A 25,009-nucleotide genomic window follows, 5' to 3' on the forward strand; every position below is an offset into this window, starting at 1 on the left:
CAAAAGCAGTACCCATGGAGGCATTACGTTTGGAGTACGGAGTGACATTAAAAACCCTGTGGTATTTTCAAAGAACGCTACTCTATGCCAAGGTTATCAGCAGCAACCAAGAGTCAAATTTCCTGCTTTTGTTAATGGGGAAAAACTTGGATAATCAATATAAAATTAATTTTATTGTAGAACTCAAAAGGCCTGCTGTAACTTTTATTGAGCAACTAAACTTAAACCCAGATATACTTGAACAAAACCCCAATAAAGAATAAAGCAAGAAATTGGGATACAGCTTAGAACGTGGATAAATTACACATGAATTCCCTTATTACGATCAATCGCGTCAGGGATGGTTGTGCCATACTGCGGCTCCTTATCTGACCAAACTAAGTGGCATGGATATTAAGCGTTTTTTATTATACTTGCGTATGAATATACTACCTACGATAGAATTCATAGGTGCTTGGTCAAAAATTCCTTATTTAGAAAGATTATGCAGGTTTTGTAATAGTGATATTGAAACTTTTCATCATGTTTTGAGTAGCTGTAATACTTTGGAATATCTCTATATACGGGGATATGCAACGTTTATCAGCAATATGGCTGACTGCTCCAGAGATGAATTCTGGTCTAATATACATGGTGCAACATCAGTGGTAATTAGCAAAGCGGTATTTGATATATGGGCAGAGGTAAAAAGAAGACTACTAAGTATTCTTTAGGAATCTTGTGAAATAAGTCCAGTTGAAGCGCATATACTACGGCAATTTTCAAGTATCAATACGTATTAGGAAGACTGAAAGAAAATTTGATTAGTGAGGCTGACAAACATATGTGTTTGCATTATTTTTACGGCATTGTGTAAATTGTATGATTTTAATGTAGAAATGTAATAGGAGGCGTTTGTCTTTTCATTGGTGAAAATGAATGTGAAATTCATTTTGAATTTTAGTATTTGAATTTTAAGTATTTTGAATGTATTCTTTTTTTCTAAAGTGTGCTTAAAGTTTTGTAAATCGGAACTAAATTCACAATAAAAAATATATATGTACAAATAATGATAAACACTGATGATTTGTTCATAATTAAAAACAAACACATAAAACACGACACGTATTGTTTAATTACATCAGCATTTAATGGGTGCAAAAACAGGGCTCATGTAGTTCAATTAGAACACTTGTGGATAAGGCGCAGAAGGATTCGCTGATCAGCCCAGGATCACACACTTGAGTTAAGTGGTGAAGCTGGGCTTTGAGAGCAGTATGCAAATAAAATAACTGACTATATATAGAAATGTGTTCAACAAGTACATTTCAAGAACACAGTTTTAAAGAAAAAAATACACATAATAAAACAATTCAACAAATATATAAACCATTGTAGAAATATGTTAATCAAAAAGTCTAATTGTAGCATTCCATTTTCCCCACCTTGATTGGAAGGCTAGAAATACAGCATCCGAAGGAAGGCTCGAAATACCAGAATGCAAAGTAAGGTGTGCCAGGCAACAGGCCTATTAAAGGACAGGCATTCTTAAGCCACTATTTTTTTGGGCAAGTGAAGGGTGTCAGGGCTTACTGCACAGCATCCCATTTAATCCCCCCCTCATGCTAGCAGCTATGCACGGAACCTCTCTAGCTTTGTTAGACACTGTGGGGCAGTGAGTGGCAGGGTGGTCAGTTCAAGACACACAATTAATTAAACGCTATGAACACTACACTGGGAACACAGCTAACAGCTACGTGCTCGTTGATGTGCTGTCTCAGGACAAAGGTTCAAATCACATTAAGGGATTCCCCTGGTTCCCAACTCCTCCTCCATAGATAAACGGTACCATTACCAGTCCGCCATTGGACCCTAATTTCCCATTTGGCTGTGGGAAATAACAAAGAGGTCCCACAACCACAGAGCTCCAGCTTACAACAGTGTTGCTTTGATGGAGGAATAGGAGCCATGTGTGCTCCTCTACCTACTTGAAGCCGAGTGACATAAATTGGGGAAAGGTCACTCTCCCAAGCGATAATGTCAGTTCCAAGGTATTAACAGTTATTATTACATAGTGGTAATACAGTCAGTGGGCCCCATTACGAGGTTGGAGGTAGCCATGTCATTTATACCAGCATGGCTACCCCCAAACTTGGGTCCGGCTCCGGGTCCTGCGAAAGGGGAATTACTGCCTTTCTGACCTTGGCGGGCCAGGTAATTCCCCTTTCGAGGGACCTTGAGCCAGTACGTCCCCATTCCCATTGAGCCCCCACAGGGCGCAATGGGAATGGGGAGGATGGGGAGGATGGTGACCAGGCGGGCAGAGCGGCACCCGCGAGCAGAACACGTAATGTGGTGCGATACAGTTATAACGGTGCCGGCAGCACTACAGTGCCGTTATCACTGTACTGCCACTGTTGTAATGAGGCCCAGTATGTGAGTTTTGGTAGTGAAGTAAACAAATGTTAGTTAATAGTAGGTAAAGCACACAAAACGTGTTAGTAAATTAAATGTGGTTTGTAATATCTAAATAAGAAAGATTGTCGTTATAAATGTAAGCATTTTAATTGTGAACTTGGTTTAAGTATAACAGCTTTGCCATGATTTTGCTTCAGGTGCAATATTAAAGTGAACTGCTTTTCGTTAAAAAAAAAAAAAAAAAAGAAAAGGGGAAACCTTGTACTCGATCTTTGCTTTAATTTTGATTTATTAAATTAAGTTAGTGTCTTGTTTAAAAAGAATCTTGCTAGGAAATTGCACTGATGTTTCTCGAATGCAAAGAAATGCTTTATTTCGTTTTCCTAGCTAGTTCTCAAGTTGGAATGTCAGAAATGTAGTCAAAACCAGTAGTTATTGACCGAATTTCGAACATTCTGGTTGGCTTACAGCAAGTCAATAATGACTTCCATATGCTAATATGGAATGTCGGACCTGCTAAATGCCAGGTATAAAAAGACATCTAAAACAAAGTGGCTGGGATTCTTCACAGAGTGTGGGGACTGACTGTGGGCATGGAAAAGGACTGGCTACCAAGCCGGATTCTATTAAATAAAGTAATTTCAAATGTAAGCAATCACCACTTGCCATTCGAGAAGGATAATGTTCTCTTGGGGAATAAGGAATGCAGCAATGAGAGTACGTAATGAATGGAGGGAACTCAACCGTTAGTGTGATACAATCATTTATTTATGATCAATTCATAAAATGCCCACTTAAATCTACATACAAATCCATTTTAGACCGAAGTGCCCTACAATGCTCATTACAATTGCATTTTAATAGTAGGATTAAATCAAGGTCCCCTAATCTTCAAGACTTAATTGTACAACATACCATAAATTCACAATATCTAAACGAGAGTTTTTCTCCCCTTAGGCAATGTAACCAAAAAGTGTCATTACCCCATTAAAACCCATTCGTCAAATTTGCCTAAACAAAAATGTCTCCTGCCTAGGCACCCCAGCATCAAATGATGCAGGTTTTCTACATGTTCTTTAGAGTGGTGTAAACGAAAAGTTATTTCAGGGTGTTTGAAGGCTTTTTATCATCTGGACAAGTAGATCATTCAGGGAAACGTCTTTTGCCTGACAGGCACTGTTATCAGGTATCCGCTGTTACCTTTTGCCCAGGAGTGCATTAAGTAGCAGCGGAGTGCTAAATAACGCTGTTTCAACTGGTTATATCATGGTTCAGTATTCAGTTGACAAACATGGCATTTTTCAGTGAGGATGCCACTATTGCCTGTTGTAATTCAGTCAGCTGTGGTGAGAACCTCTTTTCAGGGAACAGAATGCAGACATAATTGCCAACATCATAAGTCTCATGTGAAAGAGGGGTCGGGCAGATAGTGCCTAAATACAGAACAACTTTCTGCTTTCGTTGTGAGGATCGCTGCATTCTAAGAGGAGTCCAGATTCATATGAAGCCATAATTGTTAAAAAAGACAGCCTTTTCATGTATATGTGGTAGCCAGAACCCAGCGGGTGTTGCACATTACACCACAACTGAGGAGACATTAGCATCACTCTCGCTCGTTTTCTAGGTGTGTTTTTCCAAGCTAATGTTTATTTAGACACGTAATTGGGTGCAGGGGAGAAAAACAACCCTGACACTATTCTGTATTACCAAATAAACAAACAAACAGGTGTCCACAACTTTGTGGAACACTTCCGTCCCCTGCACATCAGGTTTTAATGTGATCCGATCAACATGGAAAACCATCTAGGTGAGTATATGTAGTCATACATTTTGAATTCAAGAAGATGTTCACTCAATAGTATTTAAATCAACAATCTTGATTGTTTATGTAAATAATTATTACACATAATTTGTTTTACACAATTATATATTCAACAAAATAATGATCACGGTTCTTAAATCAGAAATTCATCAATAATATGTTTATATGCTCTTCACGTTATGGAAAATCTTTCCCTTCCTCAGGAGCTATTATTCATAATGTTCATGCATCAAGTTTCACACTGATCTACAGAATTAAAAAAATAAAGAGTATATTTATTTAGTGAGATGCTCTGCTTAAGCCAATCTGTATACATCAGTAATCCATAATGATTATTTTCCTTAATATTCACCTCGTGTCAGTCTGGCTAACACAGTCCAAGCTGTGTACAGTATGTTTTCTTAGATGTTGAAGCTATGAATGGTAGCCAAGAATTCCTAGTAATATAAACTAAAGTGTGTCAAATATTTGAATCCAGTGCTACCCTATATCTGTTGTATCCTACTGTCGTCAACTTAGGTAGAGGATATCCGGTCAACTAGCTGTGCATAGATCTTCCTTGTGATTTCCAAGAGTTGGGAGAGACCTGTATTAAAGTGTTCACCCTCCTGGGTAGAGAACCTATGTGGAAATAACAGATACAAAGAAATCTGTTATGACTCACTAATGCAGCTAATACGTTACCCAAATCAGTGACATAACGGTCATATGGCGAATAAACCTTTTTGAAAGTATCCTCCACAAGTATTACGCTTATAAGGGGAACTGCTTCCCATGTGCTTTTAGGATAGCTGACCACTTCCCATGCTGATCATTTCTAAATCTGGTCATAAAGTAAACCTGTTGGTATAAGTATGTATGGAGCTTAGTATTGCTCATAGGAGATCTAAAATCCAATTCATCTTCACATAATCTGGCCTCTCACCTTTCCCGTGTGTCTTTCTGCTTTGCTGTCTATTCTGACTGCAAAACGGACGATTTTTTAAATTGCTGCTATGTGTAGCATGACGTCATCACGTTCTAGCGTGATGACGTCACGTTTGTTTACCCGTTTTCGACGTGAAAAGTGTCATGTCCACCAATATATATTGGCTAATTTCTTGATTCATCAGAGTTCAAGTTTTGGCAGTATGAGATGCAATTTCAGGTGTTTCAATAGTGTATTCAAATGTTTTCCATCCTTTGATGCATACTCCAGATAATCTCCAACTTCAAAATGCACACTATGGAAAGTTGTTATTCAGGATATGTAGTCTGCAGCACAGTATGAAACAGTGCCTGTATGAGAAGACTTCTCCAGGTATAATTTTGATGCTCCCAATCCGAGCCTCTATATCTTAATCATTAAGGCCAACACGATTTCCAAATAAAGTTCTAGCATTCTCAAAATACGATTAAAGTATTCTCAAACATCTCAATTCCGGCTTCATCTGAAATTAATATCCTGTTGGTCCTGCAATACATTCAAGCGTCGTGCCTATTGGGCAAAACCATGTCTAGACATTAATATTATATAGAAACGGTTGTACAGTATGTTATGATAAATCTCAGATTCTCTGTTAAGGTTATCAAATTTAGTGTTTCACACTTGCAAATACAAATAGACCTAAATGTGTGTAAACATGCACATTATGCTGGGCCGACAGTTCAGTTGACAAAGGCCCATTTCTCATTATCCTTTTGATTCTGGTTTCTTGAAATTGCTAGTATTGTGAGAACAATACCAATACCCATGACATTTAACCTGTTACAGAATGGATTTCCAATTTCAGTCACAAACCAATTCACTGAATTCATATCTACGTGATGTTATAGACATCATTTGTGAAGTACAGTTCCTTAGTAATTTAAGCATTAATGCCAGTTGTTCATACATTTCACAGGAAAGCTCCCAGATAGAAATCCTCATTCATCCCATCAGGATCAATGCTGCCTAGTTTTTCAATCCAAAACAATTCCCTTTGGTCTAGTTTCTTTCCTAGATTACCCCCCTTTGTTTGTTTTTTCACCTTCCAATATAATCACATTAAGTTATACCACTGTGTGTCTTTTTTCCGTGAAGTGCCTTGGGCTACTGGGGAACATATGTTTTTGGTTCTTATATTGCTTTTATGTTCTTTCCATCGTTCTTTTGCTTTCCTTATTGTCTGTCCTACATAAAAATAACCACATGGGCAACTGAGTCTGTAAATGACATACTGAAAGTCTCACGTGGCAAATTCCATAAATGTAATCTTGGCTTCAGTGCAAGGGTGCCTTACATGACTCCCGCTCATGGTATCCAGTAACATGGTTGCTGAAAAATTGCAGTTTTTAAAAATAGAAATGAAAAAGAAAATAAAAAAAAAGAAAGAAAAAAAATATATTACTGCAGCAAAAAGGCAGTGGTGTGACCCGGTAAAAGTGTTTCCATTATACCAGGCAAGGGGGGCAGGGGTTGCGGGGATGTCCCCCGCTTCCCTTCTGTGGTATAATGGGTCCAAAGGATCCGGGGGCCACATCACAGCCTTTTTGCCGCTATTCTTTTTAAAACTGCCATTTTCGCAGCAACTTTATTACATGGAACCCCTCACATGACGTTATTGCAAGTTCAAGAATCCAGAATCGAAAGGATGAGAAACAGGCCTTCATCAACTGAACTGTCTGTCCAGTATAATGTGCATGTCTACACACATTTGGGTCTATTTGTATTTGCAAGTGTGAAACACTACATTTGATATCCTAAAAGAAGAATCAGAGATTTATCATAACATACTGTACAACTGACTCTATATAATATTCATGTCTAAACATGGTTTTGCCGAATGGGCACGACGCTTGAATGTACTGCAGGGAACACTGGATATTAATTTCAGAAGGAGCCGGAATCGAGATGTTTGAGAATGCTCTATTTGGAAATCGTAGCCTTACATCATTAAGATATAGAGGCTCAGAATGGGAACATGTGTGTTGCATCAATATTATACCAGGAGAAGTCTTTACAGATATAGGCATTGTTTCATATCGTACTGCAGACTACACATCCTGAATAACAACTTTACACAGTGTGCATTTTGAAGTTGGAGATTATCTGGAGTATGCATCAAAGGATGGAAAACATTTGACTACACTATTGAAACACCTTCAATTGCATCTCTTATACTGCCAAAACTTGGATTCTGAAGAAACAAGAAATGAGACAATATTTATTGGTGAACATGACGCTTTTCGTGCTAGAACATGAAAAATCGGTCTTTTTGCAGTCCGAGTAGGAAGCAGAAGGACGCACAGGAAAAGGTGAGAGACCAGAATTTGTGAACATAAATAGGATTTTATATCTCCTATGAGCAATACTAAGCTCAATAGATACTTATACCAACAGGTTTACTTTGTGACCAGATCTAGAAATGATCACCATGGGAAGTGGTCAGCTATCCTAGAAGCACACAGGAAGCAGTCCCCCCCCCATAAGGGTAGGACTTCTGGAGGATAATCAAAAAAAGTTTGGTTTGCCATATGACAGTTATGTCTCTGTTTTGGGTAACATATTAGCTGCATTAATGAGTCCTAGCAGATTTATTTTTATCTGTTATTTCCACATAGATTATTCTACCCAAGAGGGTGAAAACTTTAGGACAGGTATCTCCCAACTCTTGGAAGTCACAAGGATGATCTATACACAGCTGGTTGACTGGATGTCCTCTACCTAAGGTGAGGACAGTATTGAATTTAGAGAATACCACAGATATAGGATGGCACTAGATACAAATATTTGACATACTTAACTATATTACTAGGAATTCCATCATTCAAAGCTCCAAAATCTAAGAAAACATACTGTACACAACTTGGACTGTGGTAACCATATTGACCGATATGGATTACTGATGTATATAGATTGTTTTCAGACAGATCATCTCTCTAAATAAATATATACTATTTTATTTTTAAATTCTGTAAATCAGTAGATCAGTGTGCAACTTGATGCATGAAAATTATGAATAGCTCCTGAGGAAGGGAAAGATTTCCTGAAACGTGTAGAGCATATGAATATATGATTGATGGATTGCTGATTTAAGAACCTTGTCCATTATTTTGTTGAATATATACTTGTGTAAAACAAATTGTGTTAATTAATTATTTACATAAACAATCAAGATTGTTGATACAATTACTATTGAGTGAAAATGTTTTTGAATGGAAAAGGTATGACTAAACATGCTCACCTAGATGGTCTTACATGTTGATGGATCACATTAAAACATGGTGTGCAGGGGATGAAATAACATCAGCAAGGCCCCTTTTGGATTAAATAGTCACTGATCCTCCTAGTGTACCCCTTTCCGACAGAGGAAACCCGTTCGGGGCCCTATGAGGCAATTAAGGCAGCATCTGCAGAATGGAAATCGCCCAAAATGTCCCATAACCCTGTGTCACCACCTTAATGGGAGGGAGGGCATGAAACAAAATAAGATTAGGAGGCCATGTAGGTAATTTGTAATGGTAAAGACCCTTCTCACACATTCTAACTTTCTAACTCACAAAGCCTGCACACTTTAGTAATCAGATGAGTTCAGGATATTGCAGCACAGCATTTCAAATAGGATTTTGCTTATGAAACCGTGCATTCTGGTATTTGGTATTGGTTTTAAATGAAAGAAATAGGATTAAAATACCGTAAAGGTTAGCGATATGGTGTCCGGTTATGCCATCCTGCTGAAGCGATACAATTTGTTATCGAGACCCAGATGTTTTTGATGAGTTGTTTTAAAGTGTTCAGAAAATGTATTCCTAAATTTGGGGGAGAAGTCTAATTTGACATACAGTTGGCTTCTATTTGTATGTAGGTAAATATGATTATGTCAAGTATAATTGGAAATACTACAATTAATACAAATGTGATGTTGCAAAAATATAAAATGTGGAATATATTGTAGAGGGACATTATGCCAATTATTTGAACTCATTTTCTACAGTTCTGTCCAATACATATTCAAATGTCTGCTATGTGAATATCACTTTTTATACAGGCACAATGCCAAAGGTGTCTTAGATAAGTCCATATCCTACCTGGAAGCAGAAGGTTAAAACAATGATATCTTAAGGAGGGGAATTGTCTCTTGTTCCGTTATACTGCTCTGACCACATCAGGTTTTAGAAAATGGGAGAAAATATATTTCAGTTTGTCCGGAAGTCCATTTTAGCATGCCCATGTTTCAGGCAGGATGTGAGGCCTAGCTGAATGGCTGAAAGTGAGCTCTTGTGATGCCCATGTTCATAGATATGTTTCATGGATGGTAGTGTTTGTTATTTCGGTTTCTGAAATTCTTACAGTTACATCTGGAATCAAACACCCCAAACTCTTCAAGAATTAGCTTAGTCCATAAAGCTGAATCCTTGAGGCACAGTCATTATCCTATAGATTCCAACCTACTCTGCCCTAACACAACACTATTGCATATTGCCATTTTACCTTTCCTTAACAGAACATTTGAATTGTCCCATTTTTCCTATGAACTAGAGAACTCAGGAATACAATTAGTAAATATGGATTGTCTTCTATGCATTGTCATCTCCCAATAACAAGAACCGAAATAGAACAATGTTGAAAGAAAAGCAAAGTTTGAGCAACACAGAATTGCTCAAGGAACACAGAGAAGATGTAAGTGCTTTGCAACCGTGACTCCCCTGTACACCGGGAACTATTTGGACAGGATTTGTTTATTTTTTACATTTATAAAGTGCACAAAGCAGCCCTCGGCATCATGATGCTGTTACATGCAATGCTTACTTAGTTACAGGAGACAGAGAAAGTACAGCCTTGTGGTTCGTGGTTACAGTGGACCTAAAGCCAGACAGGTAACGGTTAAGTGTGAAGGTTTTACAGCAGAGGTGGGGAGGCTGTACGGTTCAAGGGTTACAGTGGAACTGGTTACAACTAATACCTTCTGAAACACAGGTATCGGGGGGGCAAGCCTGAATGTGTAAGGGGAACTAGTTGAAGAGCCTTGTTTTGAGGGCTTTGCAGAAGGACATGTGCAAGGTCTCATTTCTTAGGGTATTTGGGAGGGCATTCCATTGTTAAGGAGCTATGAAAGGGAAGCTGGTGCCACCAGCTTTGGCCCGTTTGATGGAGGGGATGTTCAGTTGGTTGGCATAGTGTGCGCATATGGGCCTGGCAGAACTAGCTCTGAATACTTTCTCTGAGAGGTAGGAGGGGCAGTGAGGGAGAGGCATTTGTGGGTTATGTCGAGGGTGTTAAAGATGATGCGTTCTTTAACGGGGAGGCAGTGTGCAGTGCTCCTATCATGGGAGATATGCTCCCTCTTGGAAATGTTCAGAGCTGCTCTGTGTGCATTATTTTGAGTAATTTGCATTCTGTTGGGATTTTTAGCAGCGGTACCAGCAAAGAGCACATTGCAGTAGTCCAGTTTTGCACCTATGGTAGCTCTAGCTATTGAGAGACAGTTCTGCATGGAAAGGCAGGGTTTGACAGCATTAATCAATTATTTCATTGTGAAAGATTCCGCGGGGACGATGGGGCTAACTTAGAGTGTCATGGAGAGTGCGGAGTCGAGGTACACCCCCAGGGTCTTAACTGAAGTGATTTGTGTGTTGTCATTGGTGAAGGAGTTATATTGTTTATTGAGCTTATTTAGGGGTTCCTTGGGGCCTTTGGCTGCCATCCGGTCTTGGCATCAATTTCGTAAGAGCCAGTGTCGCGCAAGCCTGCTCGGAGAGCACCTTCATGGCTCTTCCTCCGAGGAAGGAGGTGATCCAGGCAGTAGCTTGTGGAGTGAATTGCGCAGATGTGATGAGATGTCTGCAGAAGGTCTTATGGTCCACAAGGTCAAACGCTACAGATAAATCAAGGAGGAGGAGAAGTCTGGTTTGCCTTCGTCCATGATTTCAGCAAGTTGGTTTTTAAGGTCCAGTAATGCAGATTCAGTTCCGTGGCCAGGGCGGAAACCTGATTGTCTCTTTCCCAGGATACTGTTAGTTTCAAGGAAGTGCTGGATTTGGGAGTATGCAGCTTTGTCGAGAGTTTTTAGCAGAAATGAGACTGTGGTGATGGGCCAGTAGTTGATGAGGTAGGAGGGGTTTAGGGAAGGTTTTTTCAGGAGAGGGCGTACCCAGGCCTCTAAGGAATGATGGAACAGTGTCAGATGCTAATGATGCATTTATGAAGGCTGTCAGGAAAGGTGCTAGTGTGTCAGCACAGTCTTTAATAATATTGGCAGGACAGATATCATCTTTTCAGTTGGATGGTTTTATGTTATTGAGGAGGGTCAAGACTTCGGTTTCTGAGACGTCTCTGAAGGAGAAGTGTCTCTTGTCCAGGGGTGTGGGATGATGGTGGAGGGCGAGTTGGCCGAATCAGTACTGGTCAGGGATTTCTGGTGGGATCAGATTTTGCCCTGAAGGATGTCTTTTTTATTGAGAATAGCTGATTGAATGCCTTTGCACCAGTATTCATCTCTAACTATGTCTTGGGTGCTGGGAGCTGGGGTAGCTAGTTCCCTGAATATGGCAAACATCTCTTTGGATTCTGATTCGGCATTAGAGATTCTCGTGTTGAAGGAGTTAGATTTTGCTAGGATGATGGCTCTTTTTTATAGGGTAGATAGTTTTTTAAATGTATCTTTAGTGGAGTCTTTAGGATTGCCACGTGGTGAGCACGAGGCGCTTGAGCTTGCATAGTTCCTGAAGTTCCGATGTGTAGCAGAAGTTTGCATGCCTAGTCATTTTGACTTTCTTTCTTTCTAGGGGAGCTATGGTGTCAACTGCATTTTTGAGCGCACGGTTGTATACTTCGGCTAGAACATCAGGGTCATTGGAAAAAGGAGGTTTGAGGGCTGGAAATCCAGATAAGGTAAGAGGTTGTCTTTGGTTAATTTTGAGGTGCTCCTAGCTAGGGTTGGTGGTGAGGGAGTTGTAGTTTGGGTGGCATTGGTGGACATTGGGATGGAGAATTGAATGAGGTGGTCGGTCTACGGACATGGGGTGTTGGCGCTAATAGCATCTGAACAGTTATGGTCAGCTACCCAATCGAGGATGCGTCCTTTGGTGTGAATTGGCTTGGTGACTCGCTGCACGAATCCCATGTTATGTAGTGCTTTGGCAAGTGATATGGCTTGCTTGTCTTTGGTGTCGTTAAGGCCTAGTTTAGGTCACCCAGTACTATGGTTTTGGTGGTGGTTTTTAAGTTCTCCCCCAGTAAGTTGAGGAGGTTTTCCTGAGTCTGAGGAAGGGCCTGAGAATCTGTAGATAATGTGCATAGATGAACAAGCTACTTCTTACCTGGTAACGTTCTTTCGATGGGATGTTCCTCCGAGGTATTCCTCATCTTAGATAATTTGTCTCCAGCTTGCTGGCTTCGGAAGTTTTTTATCTGTAGAGGGCGCTGCGCGTCAACGTCCGGCAAGTTGGTGTCCCTCAACAGCCACCGTATCGGCGCCGGCGTCACCATGCCCATAAATAGCCACGCGCGGCGTCCGTTGCTCAGTCGTGTTTTGTAGCATAAGATAAGTCTTGCATAAATTGGCTATTGACCTTGAAGGAGCGTGAGCTGCAACCACAAGGGGAGTATTACAGCGGGGATGGATGGGAGGGGCGATGAGGAATACGTCGGAGGAACATCCCATTGAAAGAACGTTACCAGGTAAGAAGTAACTTGTTCTTCGAAGGGATTGTGTCCTCCGACGTATTCCTTATCTTAGATAGACTCCCATAGCAGTGGCATGTAATTGGAGGTCGGAGTAAGAATGTCATGTATCCCTTTTAGGAATGAACCGAATGTAATACGGCTTTGCCAAATCTGGTCTCTTGACTAGCGGAGGAATCCAGGTTGTAAAATCTTGTGAATGTATGTGCCGACGACCATGTGGCAGCCGCACATATGTCTCGGACCGGTAGCCCTCTTTGGAGGGCCGAAGAGGCTGCGAAACCATTGGTTGAATGAGCCCTAAGATTCTGAGGGGGCTCTTTCCCTGCCAGTTTGTAACATTCCAGAATGGCCAAAATAATCCACCTGGAAATGGTCTGCTTTGTTATGGGTAGTCCCAACTTGTGACCTAAGTAGCCTACAAACAGTTGGTCTGCTTGCCTAATCCTAGCCAGTCTGCTGATGTAAAAGCTTAGAGCTCGCCTTGGGTCCAGCCTATGTAGCCTTTCTTCCTCTTTCCCCGGATGGGGAGCAGGGTAGAACGAAGGTAAGGTAATTTTCTGAGTGATGTGAAATTCAGAAACCACCTTTGGGAGGAAAATAGGCTTCACCTGTGGGACAACTTTGTCCTTATGGAAAATTGTATTGGGGGGTTTACAAGATAGAGCTTGTAATTCGCTCACCCTCCTAGCAGATGTTAGTGCTACTAATAGGACAGTTTTAAGAGTGAGAAATCTCAGCGAACAAGAGTGGAGTGGTTCGAAGGGAGTACCCATTAGGAAATTTAAGACTAAATTTAAGTCCCATAAGGGAACTTGGAATGGTCTTGGAGGATAGACATTAGTTAATCCCTTGAGAAATTGTATTACTAAGGGTAGTTTGAAATACGATGGTTCCTCCGCAGTGCGCTTGAAGATTGATAGCGCCGCGAGATAGCCTTTTACAGTGCCAACTTGAAGGCCTGAGTTTGCCAAGTAGAGTAGAAACGATAACACAGTTGGTGTACCGCATGAAAAAGGGTCGATATTGTCCTCTCTACACCAGCTGCAAAATGTGTTCCAATGGCAGCGGTATAAAGACTTTGTTGCTGGCCTCCTGGCCGAAAGCAACACCTCCATGATGTCATCAGGGAGGTCCCAATCCTTGTACCTCAACCTTTCAGAAGCCAAGCGTGAAGGTTGAGGGTTCTTATGTCTGGATGGAGAACCTGACCTCCCTTCTGCGAGAGAAGATTCTCTTTGAGTGGAAGACGGATTGGAGGGCAGATGGACATATCCAGAAGGTTCGGTTACCACGCTCTCCTGGCCCAGTCCGGGGCAATTAGGATCATGGTTTTCCGGAATCTTCTCAACCTCCTGATCATTTGAGGAATAACAAGGACTGGTGGAAACGCGTAAAGGAGTGGAAACTCCCAGTCCACTACGAACGCGTCCCCTAGAGCTCCTCTCGGGGGAAATTCCCTTGAACAGAACAAATTGCACTTCCTGTTGGTACTGGCGGCGAACAGATCCACCTGAGGGGTTCCCCAAAGGGCAAAGATCTCTTGAAGGACTTTGTGAGCTAGCTCCCACTCGTGGGAGACTGTGCTCTGCCTGCTCAGAGCGTGTCATAAATCACTTTCTATCAATTGAAAAGGATACGGTAACCAAAAAGGATACAATTGGTAGGGCTCTTCCAGATCCTTTTTCACACGACTTGATTGTAGGTAGGCCAATTTAGACCTTCCAAATGATACAACTCTCTGACTGAATAAAACAGGCAGAGAGATGGATCACTGGAAAGGGCGTGGGTATTGTATCGTAAGTATGCCTAGGATAGATAAAGTATCATAATATCAAGAAACTGTCCCAAACTCAAATCACTATGATAGCACAGTATTAGCATTAATTCAAAACACTGACCTTATGGCAAAACTGAAGAATTCAACGAAAGTCTCCTGAAGAAAACCAGGAGTAGAAACAATGATAAAGGAGGGGAAGATTAGTAAGGGAGACTTATCCCGAACGGCACGAGGCTCACGCTAGATACCGGGTTGGTGCACCACAGGATAGCGTCCAAAGTACTGTGCACAATCACCTTCCAATAGTTCATGAAATACTTCCTTTCCCACGAAGAACAAAATAAGATTTTCACCCGTTAACTGTCACAGGCACCAAAGGTTCAAAGTAGTTCAGAAAACCACGTGCGGAATTGCACGCGACAGCGTACACGCAGCAGGCCAGCCGCGCTTGAAAACAGTGTCCACGTGTAGATATTTGGTACGTGAACAGGATACACGCAGCTCAGGACAGCCGCGCTTGCAGACAGCGTCCGCGTGGAGATTTGGCACGCGAACAAGATACACGCAGCTCAGGACAGCCGCGCTTGCAGACAGCGTCCACGTGGAGATTTGGCACGCAAACAGGATACACGCAGCTCAGGACAGCCGCGCTTGCAGACAGCGTCCGCCTGGAGATTTGGTACGCAACCAGGATACACGCAGCTCAGGACAGCCGCGCTTGCAGACAGCGTCCGCGTGGAGATTTTGGTACGCAACCAGGATACACGGCTCCAGGAATTAGCGTGTGGAGGAAAACACGCTCAAAAAAGGCCAAAGAAGTTGCTGAAGGGAATGCGAGGACGGAGGTCTGGAGTTCAGCTACAAAACGCCAAAAATGAATTAATCAGAAGCAGCGATCGACGTTTCCACGCTGCTTATGTACGAACTGCCGTGATACACGTAACGGAACTAAGTCGTGAAAAATGCAGACGTCGTTTTCCAGGCAATGCATCGAACAACCTCCATTTCGAATAGAATGGTCTAGTGGTTCTATGGGCGTAACTCATTTTGTATGGAGAGGTCGTTCCTGATCCAGAGATATGTCCAGCAGGCATGACAGAGCGTCCGCTGTCAAGTTCTTTTCTCCGGCGAGGTGAACTGCTGATAGAGAGATTCCTTCCTGAATTGCCCAAAACCAGAGCTGCATTGCCTCTCTGCACAGTGGCAGTGACCCTACGCCTCCTCTTTTGTTGAGGTAGTGCATGGTCACCGTGTCGTCTGTCATTATCAGGACATTTCTCCCCTGTACTGATGGCAGGAAAGCTCTCAGCGCTAGTCTGATTGCTCTCAGCTCTAATAGGTTGATGTGTAGTCTGGACTCCAATGGAGACCAACGACCGCTGATGGTCAAGTCGTTGGCATGGGCTCCCCACCCCGTGAGTGAGGCGTCTGTGACTACTGTTATCTCCGGCCATGGTTGCCAAAACAGTTCTCCTTTCAAGATGTTCTCTGGCTAGGCCCACCATTGAAGGTCGAGGGCTACCTTGTCCGGAATCCGGAGGAGATCTGTCATTCTTCCTGAGTATTGTGACCACTGTGTTCTTAGTGCCCACTGGAGAGATCTCATTCTCAGGCGAGCCTCTGGCACAAGGAAGATGCAGGATGCCATGAGGCCTAGCAATCTCAAAAAGTCGAAGGCTGGGAGATGTTGGGCATTTTGAAACTTGTTGACCATCTGCAGAATATCTTGAGCCCTCACCTCTGGTGGCGAGGCTTTTCCCAGGGAAGTGTCCAGGACCGCTCCGATGAACTGGAGTCTCTGTGATGGTATCCTCTGTGACTTCTTTAAATTGAGGGAGAAGCCCAGTTTGTGAAGGAAGTGGCAGACATAATCTAGCTGGATCTGAGCTTGTTCCGAAGATACAGCTCTGATCAGCCAATCATCCAGGTAGGGGTAGACGTGGATCCCTTCCCTCCTTAGACTTGCAGCCACTACCGACATTAGCTTGGCGAAGACCCTCGGGGCGGAGGGCAGCCCAAATGGCAGAACTCGAAATTGATAATGCGAGCCGCCAATTGCGGACCTCAGGTATTTCCTCTGTTTGAGATGGATTGGCACATGGAAATAAGCATTCTGGAGGTCCAGAGATACCAGCCAGTCCTGGATCTGGAGGGCCTGAAGGATCTGAGAGAGAGTTACCATCTTGAACTTGTCCTTCCTGAGGAACTTGTTCAATTCTCGTAAGTCCAAGATAGGTCTCAGTCCTCCGTCCTTCTTCGGTATGAGAAAGTAGGGGGAGTACCAGCCCTTGTTCCTCTCCGCTACAGGTACCGGTTCTATGGCACCTTTCTCTAGCAGGTCTACAATTTCCTGCAAGAGGAGCGGATCTGGAACTTTTAGAGAGCTGTGCCCCAGTGGATGACTCTGAGGGATGCGTAGAAAGGGTAGGCAGTAACCTTGGGCAACTGTCTCCAATGCCCAAGCATCTGACGCAATAGCCTACCATTCCGTCAGATGGTGAGTTAACCTGCCCCCTACAGGTGTTTTGTGTGGAAAGACCTCAGAGTGGTTTGGGGGTGGCTGATGCAGATGCCAGGGTAAAGAGGCACCTGCTGCTGCTGCGGCCTTAGTACTTTTGACCCATCCACCTCGGGTGGATCTCCTTTGGCCTCTTTGAGCCGGCTGGCCTCTGACTCTCCCGAATGCGGAATAATAGTGAAAGGACTTTCCTCTCCTAGAGGTTCCTGAGGGGCGAAAAGGGGTTTGGCGTATTGCAGCTCCTAAAGATTTTGCTGCTGCTTTAGATGTTTGCAACTTTTCCAGACTGTCATCAGCCTTTTTACCGAATAAAGAGAAGCCGTCAAAGGGCATATTCAAAAGACTGAGAGCAAAGCCAGACTTTCGTAACCACGCATGCCTGCGGATTGTAGTGCTTGCAGTCATGGCCCTGCTGATACTGTCAGCGGAATCGATGCCAGTTTGAAGAGATTCGCACATGGCATCTTTGCCATCTTTAATGATGTTAAGGAAGGCTTCCCTTTCCTCTGCTTCCGGTATGCAGTCAGCCGCTGATGAAGCACACTCCCACAGTGTGTGACTGAACCTGGCGAGCATACAAGTGGCGTTGATGGATTTCAACGCCATACTACAAGCAGAAAATACTTTTTTTTTGCCATTTGCCTTTTGTCATCCCTGTCCTGTGGAACAGTAGGATAAGCGGATCTGCTACCCTATACTTGGCTGACAATTTTTTATTGACTGCAGGGATAACCTCAGGAGTTTCCCAATTTGATTACATTTTCCTTTGTAAAGCTGTATGGAAAAGGACTACAGGATCCTCCTGTGGACCTTTATCTAGTATGTCTGTAAGGTCATCCTGTTGAAAAACAGGTGAAGGTGCAGGGCAACCCATGAATCCAATAGGTTCTATAGGGGGTTTCGGCATGCTCCCCTGGGTCTGGTTTGGCAAATTCCACTTCTGGGGAAGTGTCCACCCCCTTGCCTCATGTAAGGATTCCTGTAGGTCTTTCAACCTTCTTTCCTCAGAGGTAAAATCCTCTGAAACAGGTGTGTGGTCCTCTTCAGCCCAAAAGATCTTTCTTGATCAGAAACCTCCCCTTCTTCATAGATTGAAGATAATCTAGGGTACTCTGACCTCGGAAATGGTGTAAAACCCATTTCTAAAGCAGAAGGTGCCAAACTTGTCAAAATTGGTCGAGAAAAAGTCGATGTTGTCGACGCCGATGTGAAAGGCTTCGAACGCGCCGAAAAAGGAGTCGAGAAAACTGGAAGAGGCCTCGAGGAACTCGAGAGGATCGGGATCCTGCTCGAGGATGTCGACGACGTTCTCAGCATCGTGCTGGAGACTCTGGGTATAACCGTTGGCTGTGCAGTAGCCGTGGTTTCTTCTTTTATCAGCGTCGATGTCGTTGTCGACAATGGAGTCGATTCGATCGACCGATGCGTCGAAGAACCCTTAGATAACGGCGTCGATGGCACCGATCCATGAGTCGAAGGGACTTTCGACGACAGCATCGAAGATGGTGCCTTGCTACCCAATGGCCCGTGATGCTCTCGGTGGACTCTTTCGCCGGGTGCAACGACTCGCAGCGTTTTGATTTTTTGGGTTTTTCACCCAGGGTATCACCCTCAGCTGTCTTCGAGGGGGTCGAGGCCGCTTTCTCGAAGACGCTTAGCATCTTTTTCCTGAATTCCTCCCACTCAGCCTGAGAGCTGTGTGTTTGTGGGGCAGGAGACCCTTTCTGGGGAAACAGAAGATGACGAGGAAGGGGATCTTCGATGTCTCTTTGAGTGTCTAGATCTCGACGAGTGGTGGGAGCTACTTCGAGACCTAGAATGGGAATGCTTTTGACAGCGAGGAGACAAATGCCTCGACTCTGCCGAAGAAACTTTCGAGGAGGTTTTAACTGACTTACCTCTCTCGAGCTTCCCGTTGCGCTCCTTCAAGGCTTTCGACGTCATGGACATGCAGTCCTCACACTCCGAACAATGGTGCTCGACTCCCAAGCACCACAAACCGATCCTGTGAGGATCCGTTAGCGACATTTTCTTTCCGCAGTCTCGAAATTTTTTGAAGCCGGACCGCGGAGTCGTCGGTTCGGATGAGGAAGCCATCGAGTACGAGTTGGTTTTATAGAGGAAATATAAGAGGTTTATCTGACTGAACTGAGCAACAATATTCCGAGGCCCCACGAAGCGCGGAAAAACGGAACTGAGCAACGGGCAGAGATTCTTTGGCTATAAGAGGCACACCACCTCCTTTCATATGTAGTCATATGTAGTCTGTCCTGCTGGTGTATGGTGTAACCTGGCGGAAGGGCTAGGGCGATGGCTGGTTGCGCTGCTTCGTGCAAGTATCCTTTCCAAAATAATGGTTCAGGCAATTTCAGCAGTGGAGGCCACAGACAGATCAAACTGCTCACTTACACATTTGTTTGATATGTCAACAAGCTATACTCAGGACAGAAAACACAGACTGCATAAAAGTGCAGCACGAGCAGTGGAAAACAGGATTCAAAAGTGAATTTCAAATCCCAAAGTGTGGTTATTTGACACGTTTCTGCGTACATGACATCAAGTCCTTATGATTTCTCTTGACTGATGAAGTGTGTGTGTGTGTGTTTTATGCAAAAGCCTGTGTTGGTGTATAATAACCATGTGCAATAAAACACGTTTTTCAAACTACCCCTGATGATGACACGTGATACGAAAGCCTACTTTTTCTTCTGGATGGTTTCAGCTTATTTCTAATGTACACCTTTATCTCACATGACGACTCTCTAAACAGTTTATTTGCCTACCTTGCACTACTGCCTATAAAACAAATTCATGTAGGTTGCTGTGGCCGGTGGAAACAAATATTCTGTGCATCCTTGGGATCAGATGGCTCAAATGCAAAGAGGTGAACCTGATATTTACTGCTTTTCCTTTGTTGCTTTTATAGAATTTATAATTGAGAATTCGGTGAGCCAGAGGCGTCATTCCAACTGCAACCAATGGTCTGCTCATTTCAATAAAAATATCAAGTAGTTACCAAGGACTCCCATTCCAAGGGCTGTAATATTAGCTTTTGTTATACAATGAGGGAGATAAGGCAGGTACGTGGGTGACACGGGAAGTGAGGGATCCCATATTTCATTGATCCATGCAGCAAGATGGGACATGTAGGTTGTTCTCCAATGAAAGCACATTTCTCATTAATTTTGTCCTGTGCAGATTTTATTTTTAAATACATCCCCTGCCCCTCACCTCCCCGTCATCTCCCGGTTCCTCCTCTAGTAATGGAAATGGAAGATGGGATCTGCCTAGAGCCTTTTCTTCCATTTCTACGACCTGAGACTTAGAGGTGCCTGAGGAGTCCATTTTTTCTTTATGCCAAAAAGGACTAATAGCAGCTCCGGGATCTGCCCTGTTGTGCTTATAGCAGTAATAGTGATCGTATTAAAGCGCTTGTTTCACTCAGGACTTTAACTTGGGCCAGCGCCATTACCAATAGATCTTTAACGCAACCACAGATTTTATTGCTGAAGTAGTGGAACACCACATCCATACCCTGCTTAACAGCAGACAGAACATCCTAGATCAGGGGTCAACATTTCAAGCTGAAAGCTGCTAGCAGGCACAAAAAGTCACTTTCCACACCAATTCTCTACATGCGCACAGCAATGTCTTACTCGCCAAGAGTCAATTATCACTGGCCAATGGCTGGTGGCGAGTGCACATTTTGAGGCCTGTCCAAGATCATCATACAAGAAAACACTCAAAAATGGCAAATAAAAGCACAAATAGAGCATTTCAACCAAAACCCCATTTTATATTCAGTTAAGGAAATATTGACATAATATCACAGAGGCATGAACAGAATCTAAAGGAAGTTTAATAATGTAACTGAGATTCATTTTCACTCCAAAGACCTTAGAATGGAGTACTGAATGCATTTTCCAAGCCTTTACAACATAATTCACGGGTCTGTGCAGCTCAGATAATAGATGCATTTAAATAATGTGGGCAATCCTCGGCAAGACAAACAATTCATAGTCTCCACACATTTAATTGGGGGACGAGGCAAAGATTCAGAACCCAAAATGTTTCTCATGATCACTTATGAAGGCTGTGACCAGCTTACCTCGTTGACGGCACACATTCGCGCTATTGATCCAATGTTATTGGTTATAGTCACCAAAGTGGCACGAGCCAGATCTTCTTTGCTGACAGATTCTCGTTTGTCTTTGTAAATCATGTTCCCAAAACTAGGAGGGGGGAAAAAAACAGCATGAGCAAAACGTTTTGGGCTTCTGAAATAGCAACACTGTCGAGAAGCGGTCCAGAAATAAATGGGGGTTTCCTTATCAGTAGCTTCCTTCATTCTGTTGTAAAAATAGCTTAAGAAGCGCATATTTAATTTGTCTTGAGCAAATTATAATTCAAAGCAGAATTTGAATATTTACCATAGTGAAACTTGTGGCATAAGCAAAGAAAAAATGAAAAAAACACGTTCACGTGTTCCAGTCTTTCTATACAAATGTTTTCAAAATGAATAGCAAAGTTGGCGCCCATTAATACGCTCCTTTACGGAAAATATAAAATAATGTTGTAGCTGCAGAACCGGGCCCAGCACTTCATAAAACTACTGAGTGGTTAGGCCATGCTAATGTGGCCCCAGGTGAAGCCACGGTAGTCTAACCATCCACGATATGCTCTTTCAATGGAAGCGGTAGTACCGAACCCATTTCCTCAGAAGCATCAAGCAAATCACAGGCAGTTTATTAGCAATAAGCATATTCAAACTTTCCCCAACAGTCTCACGGGCCGTTTAAATCGTGGGCCAAGAGTTTGACCCCGAGCGCTTGTGATTCCCACTGGCTTTTTCAAGAGGAATTGTGCCAATTATGAATCATACTTTTCATGGAAGGCGTTCCAGCAGCCAATCAATCAGAAACTCTGGATTTTCCATAAGCCAGTTTGAGATCCTATAAAAGGCCAAGCTTTGCAAGTTTTGCTAGGCTGCATGAGCATGGTATGCAGAGTGGGCACATAATTCGTGGTGTGCTGGAGTATTTCTGATGCATTTTCAGAGGTTCTAGTGGTTGGGGGATGTGTTTCTACCTCTTTTGTCTATCTTTTCGGTTAATGGTCACTACCCTTGCTTTCTCTTTCAAAAAGTAAAAAAAATAGCAAATAGACTAATACTTTTCCTGTGCTTTTCCACTTGTCCTTTGTTTCGCCAAACATAGAAATAAAGTGTGTCTTGTTCATATGTCACTATATTAAATAAAAAAACGTACTTAGCTGCCCTAACTCCCTCCAGTCATTAGTGTGATTTATCAATTCTTCCCAATTATTTGCATGACACAAGAATCATTCCCACTTGTTGCTGTGAACTCAGAATCACTCCTAATTATTGGGGTTAGACAGATCACAATGATGGCGAGGTATGCACTTCAGTACAAACCTCGCCCTTGTAGATGGTTGGTCAAGAAGGAAGGGAAAAGGAAGATATGGGTGGAGTCACTGTCATGTGAGGGAGACAGAGCCCCAATAAAGTGGTAGTGTCGCAGCCCTGTGGGAGAACTAGCAAATGGCAGTCAGTGGCTCTGTTCTGTGAGGAAAATTGAAGCAATTGTTGAGCCCTTCCGAAACAGCTGGAAAGAATAAGGCAGCCTGTATATTTCAGTTAAGAAACACTGGTCACTTGTGCCCAACCTATTATTGAACACGTACATCAAAATCTGATTGACCCAATAATCAATAAATCCAATCTTGCATGAAATTAAATTTAATGGACAGTGTCTTTCCATAAACTGAACAGCCAACACTTGTTTCGACCCATAAAAAGGTCTTCCTCAGGGACAGTCCTAATTCTGTAAACCCTTTGGTAATTCGAGAGCTTTCACATCAATAAACTTGATTGCATCAAACCCTTTATAATCGGCTCAAATGCCCCTCTAAGATGTCTTGGCATATAACACAGTTGAAAACACTGTTGGGTAGATACCCAGTGCTGCACACTGTTTTACTCCAAATTCAAATAAATCGGGTTCGTTAGGCCCAAATCCTTTTTGGGAAAAGAAAGGCAGTGTTTCGCCTGGTTGAGAGAAGCCTTCTCATTCGCTGTTCAGTTTATGGGGTCAACAGGGGTCATTTTTCTTAAATTAGAAAAAATGCATTTGAACTCTCAAACAGAATAATCCACACTTCTTTGCAGTAATTCATGCAAATTAAAAGATGCATTTTTCTATCAAGCTAGGTCAGTCAGTACTAAAGTAGAGCTTCGTCCCGTATTTCTGCTCTGCTGAGAACCCTGATCATAAGATGTCTGTGGAGCGTTGTGAATGATAGCAAAAGGGCAGGCTCCAACATGCCTTTTTTCATTTTTAGTTAGGTTAATTTTGTACTCCCTATGTTTTTGTTTGAAGAACTTGCCTGCTTTTAAGGAATAAAAGTGTCCGGTACACTGTGTCCGTAGGGCTCGGTATGCTAACCTCCAGAGTCATGTAGACGTCTGTCACTTTGTTGATCTCGTCACATAGGCATTCCAGCATATGTAATGTAGAATTCCAGCAAGTTGGCACTGCATTTTTTGTAAGGGGTGTGGCATGTTGTGGAGCCCTAACAACATGCACAACGCATTGTGGGCACTGTATGACCAGCTAAAATGGGAGCTGATCTTCTGAACCACACTAATCATGTTATCTACAGGTTGGCAATATCTTATGAAATAGATGACAAAGTGGATGGAAGAGACAAAACAAGGACTGTACAAGGACTAGCCTATCAACAGGACTACCACATCATTGGATCAGTTGTCTGTTGCCAAAAGGCCCAGTTGTAATCGCCAGGAAGTAAGCACTTGTGCGACCGCCTCTTTAACCTTCTCCCACAGGTCTACTCGCAGGTGGCATTTTCAGTCAATCCCATTCATGCAAAAGGTAATCTATTGGTGAATGTCAAACTGCTCTCCTGGAGATTGCTTTTGACTTCTGGAAGGGAAGGTGGTGACCAAGAGACTGGCAAACGTCTCCTCAGTGCCATGACCACTACCCACATGTCCGTGGTCAGGTGGTCTTTTTTCCTGATTGTACAAACATGATAAAGCGAATGCTGATGATTAGGACTTGGAATTGCCCAACAGGGATTGGTCAGTTACAGGAGCTGCCAGAAACCGGAATGCTGCCAAAATGAGTACTACAATGCACAAACAAAATGAAAGGTAGGCTGTCATTCAGCAGGCGACTCACTCAACTGTCTTGGTGATCGTGGGGTAGTGCATGGCGAGGGACAGGACTTGTGCACCTGCTTTACAAATATGGCTTGCTTCTGAGGGTAAGGCAGCACGGCTCAGAGATGGTGTGGGTGGAACTGTCAGAAGTGACTGCCTTGACACTTTTCCGAACAAACACGAAGTGTAACCTCATCCTGGGCCACAGAGATAAGGTTTCGAAGTTGGTTCAAGACTTCTGAACGCAGAAGCTTTTCGGTCAAGAGCGCAAGAGGCAACATGTGGTCTCTGATAGCCTGCTGTTAAGAAACTCCACTTAGTAGATTTTCATTGTGAATTGCATTGTAAGCACTTTTTGCATGTCTTCTTGGTGTACTGTGCAGAGGTTGTTGTGGTTGTAAATTTACTAGCTGGCAACATGCTTCCGAATCCAGAGATGTTTTGGAAGAGACTGTACACTGGCGGATTTCGAGTGTCTGTCACTTGCTAGGTGGGCACAGTGCTTGGATCTATCCCTTCTTTAATGTTGGTTGTCTTAATGGCATCCTCCGCAAACATGTCTCCCAGTCTGTCTGATGGGGTGGAGCATAATGTTTGTCATGGTCACTGTTACAGCCTACATAAATGGAGCGGAGAGGCAGGAAATG

General features: G+C 42.9%; 1 protein-coding gene across 2 annotated transcripts in view; it reads right to left on the bottom strand.

The window, feature by feature from the left end:
* The window catches only part of PANK3 (pantothenate kinase 3), a 202,747-nt gene that overhangs the window by 36,264 nt on the left and 141,474 nt on the right, over nt 1–25,009 (bottom strand). For both annotated transcript variants that reach the window (XM_069654299.1, XM_069654300.1), the window contains exon 6: nt 21,270–21,393. In XM_069654299.1, the coding sequence (XP_069510400.1) occupies nt 21,270–21,393 (124 nt within the window). The remainder of the gene's footprint in view (nt 1–21,269; nt 21,394–25,009) is intronic.

This window comes from Ambystoma mexicanum, chromosome 3q (assembly GCF_040938575.1).
Source record: "Ambystoma mexicanum isolate Mex_15411 chromosome 3q, UKY_AmexF1_1, whole genome shotgun sequence".
Taxonomy (NCBI): domain Eukaryota; kingdom Metazoa; phylum Chordata; class Amphibia; order Caudata; family Ambystomatidae; genus Ambystoma; species Ambystoma mexicanum.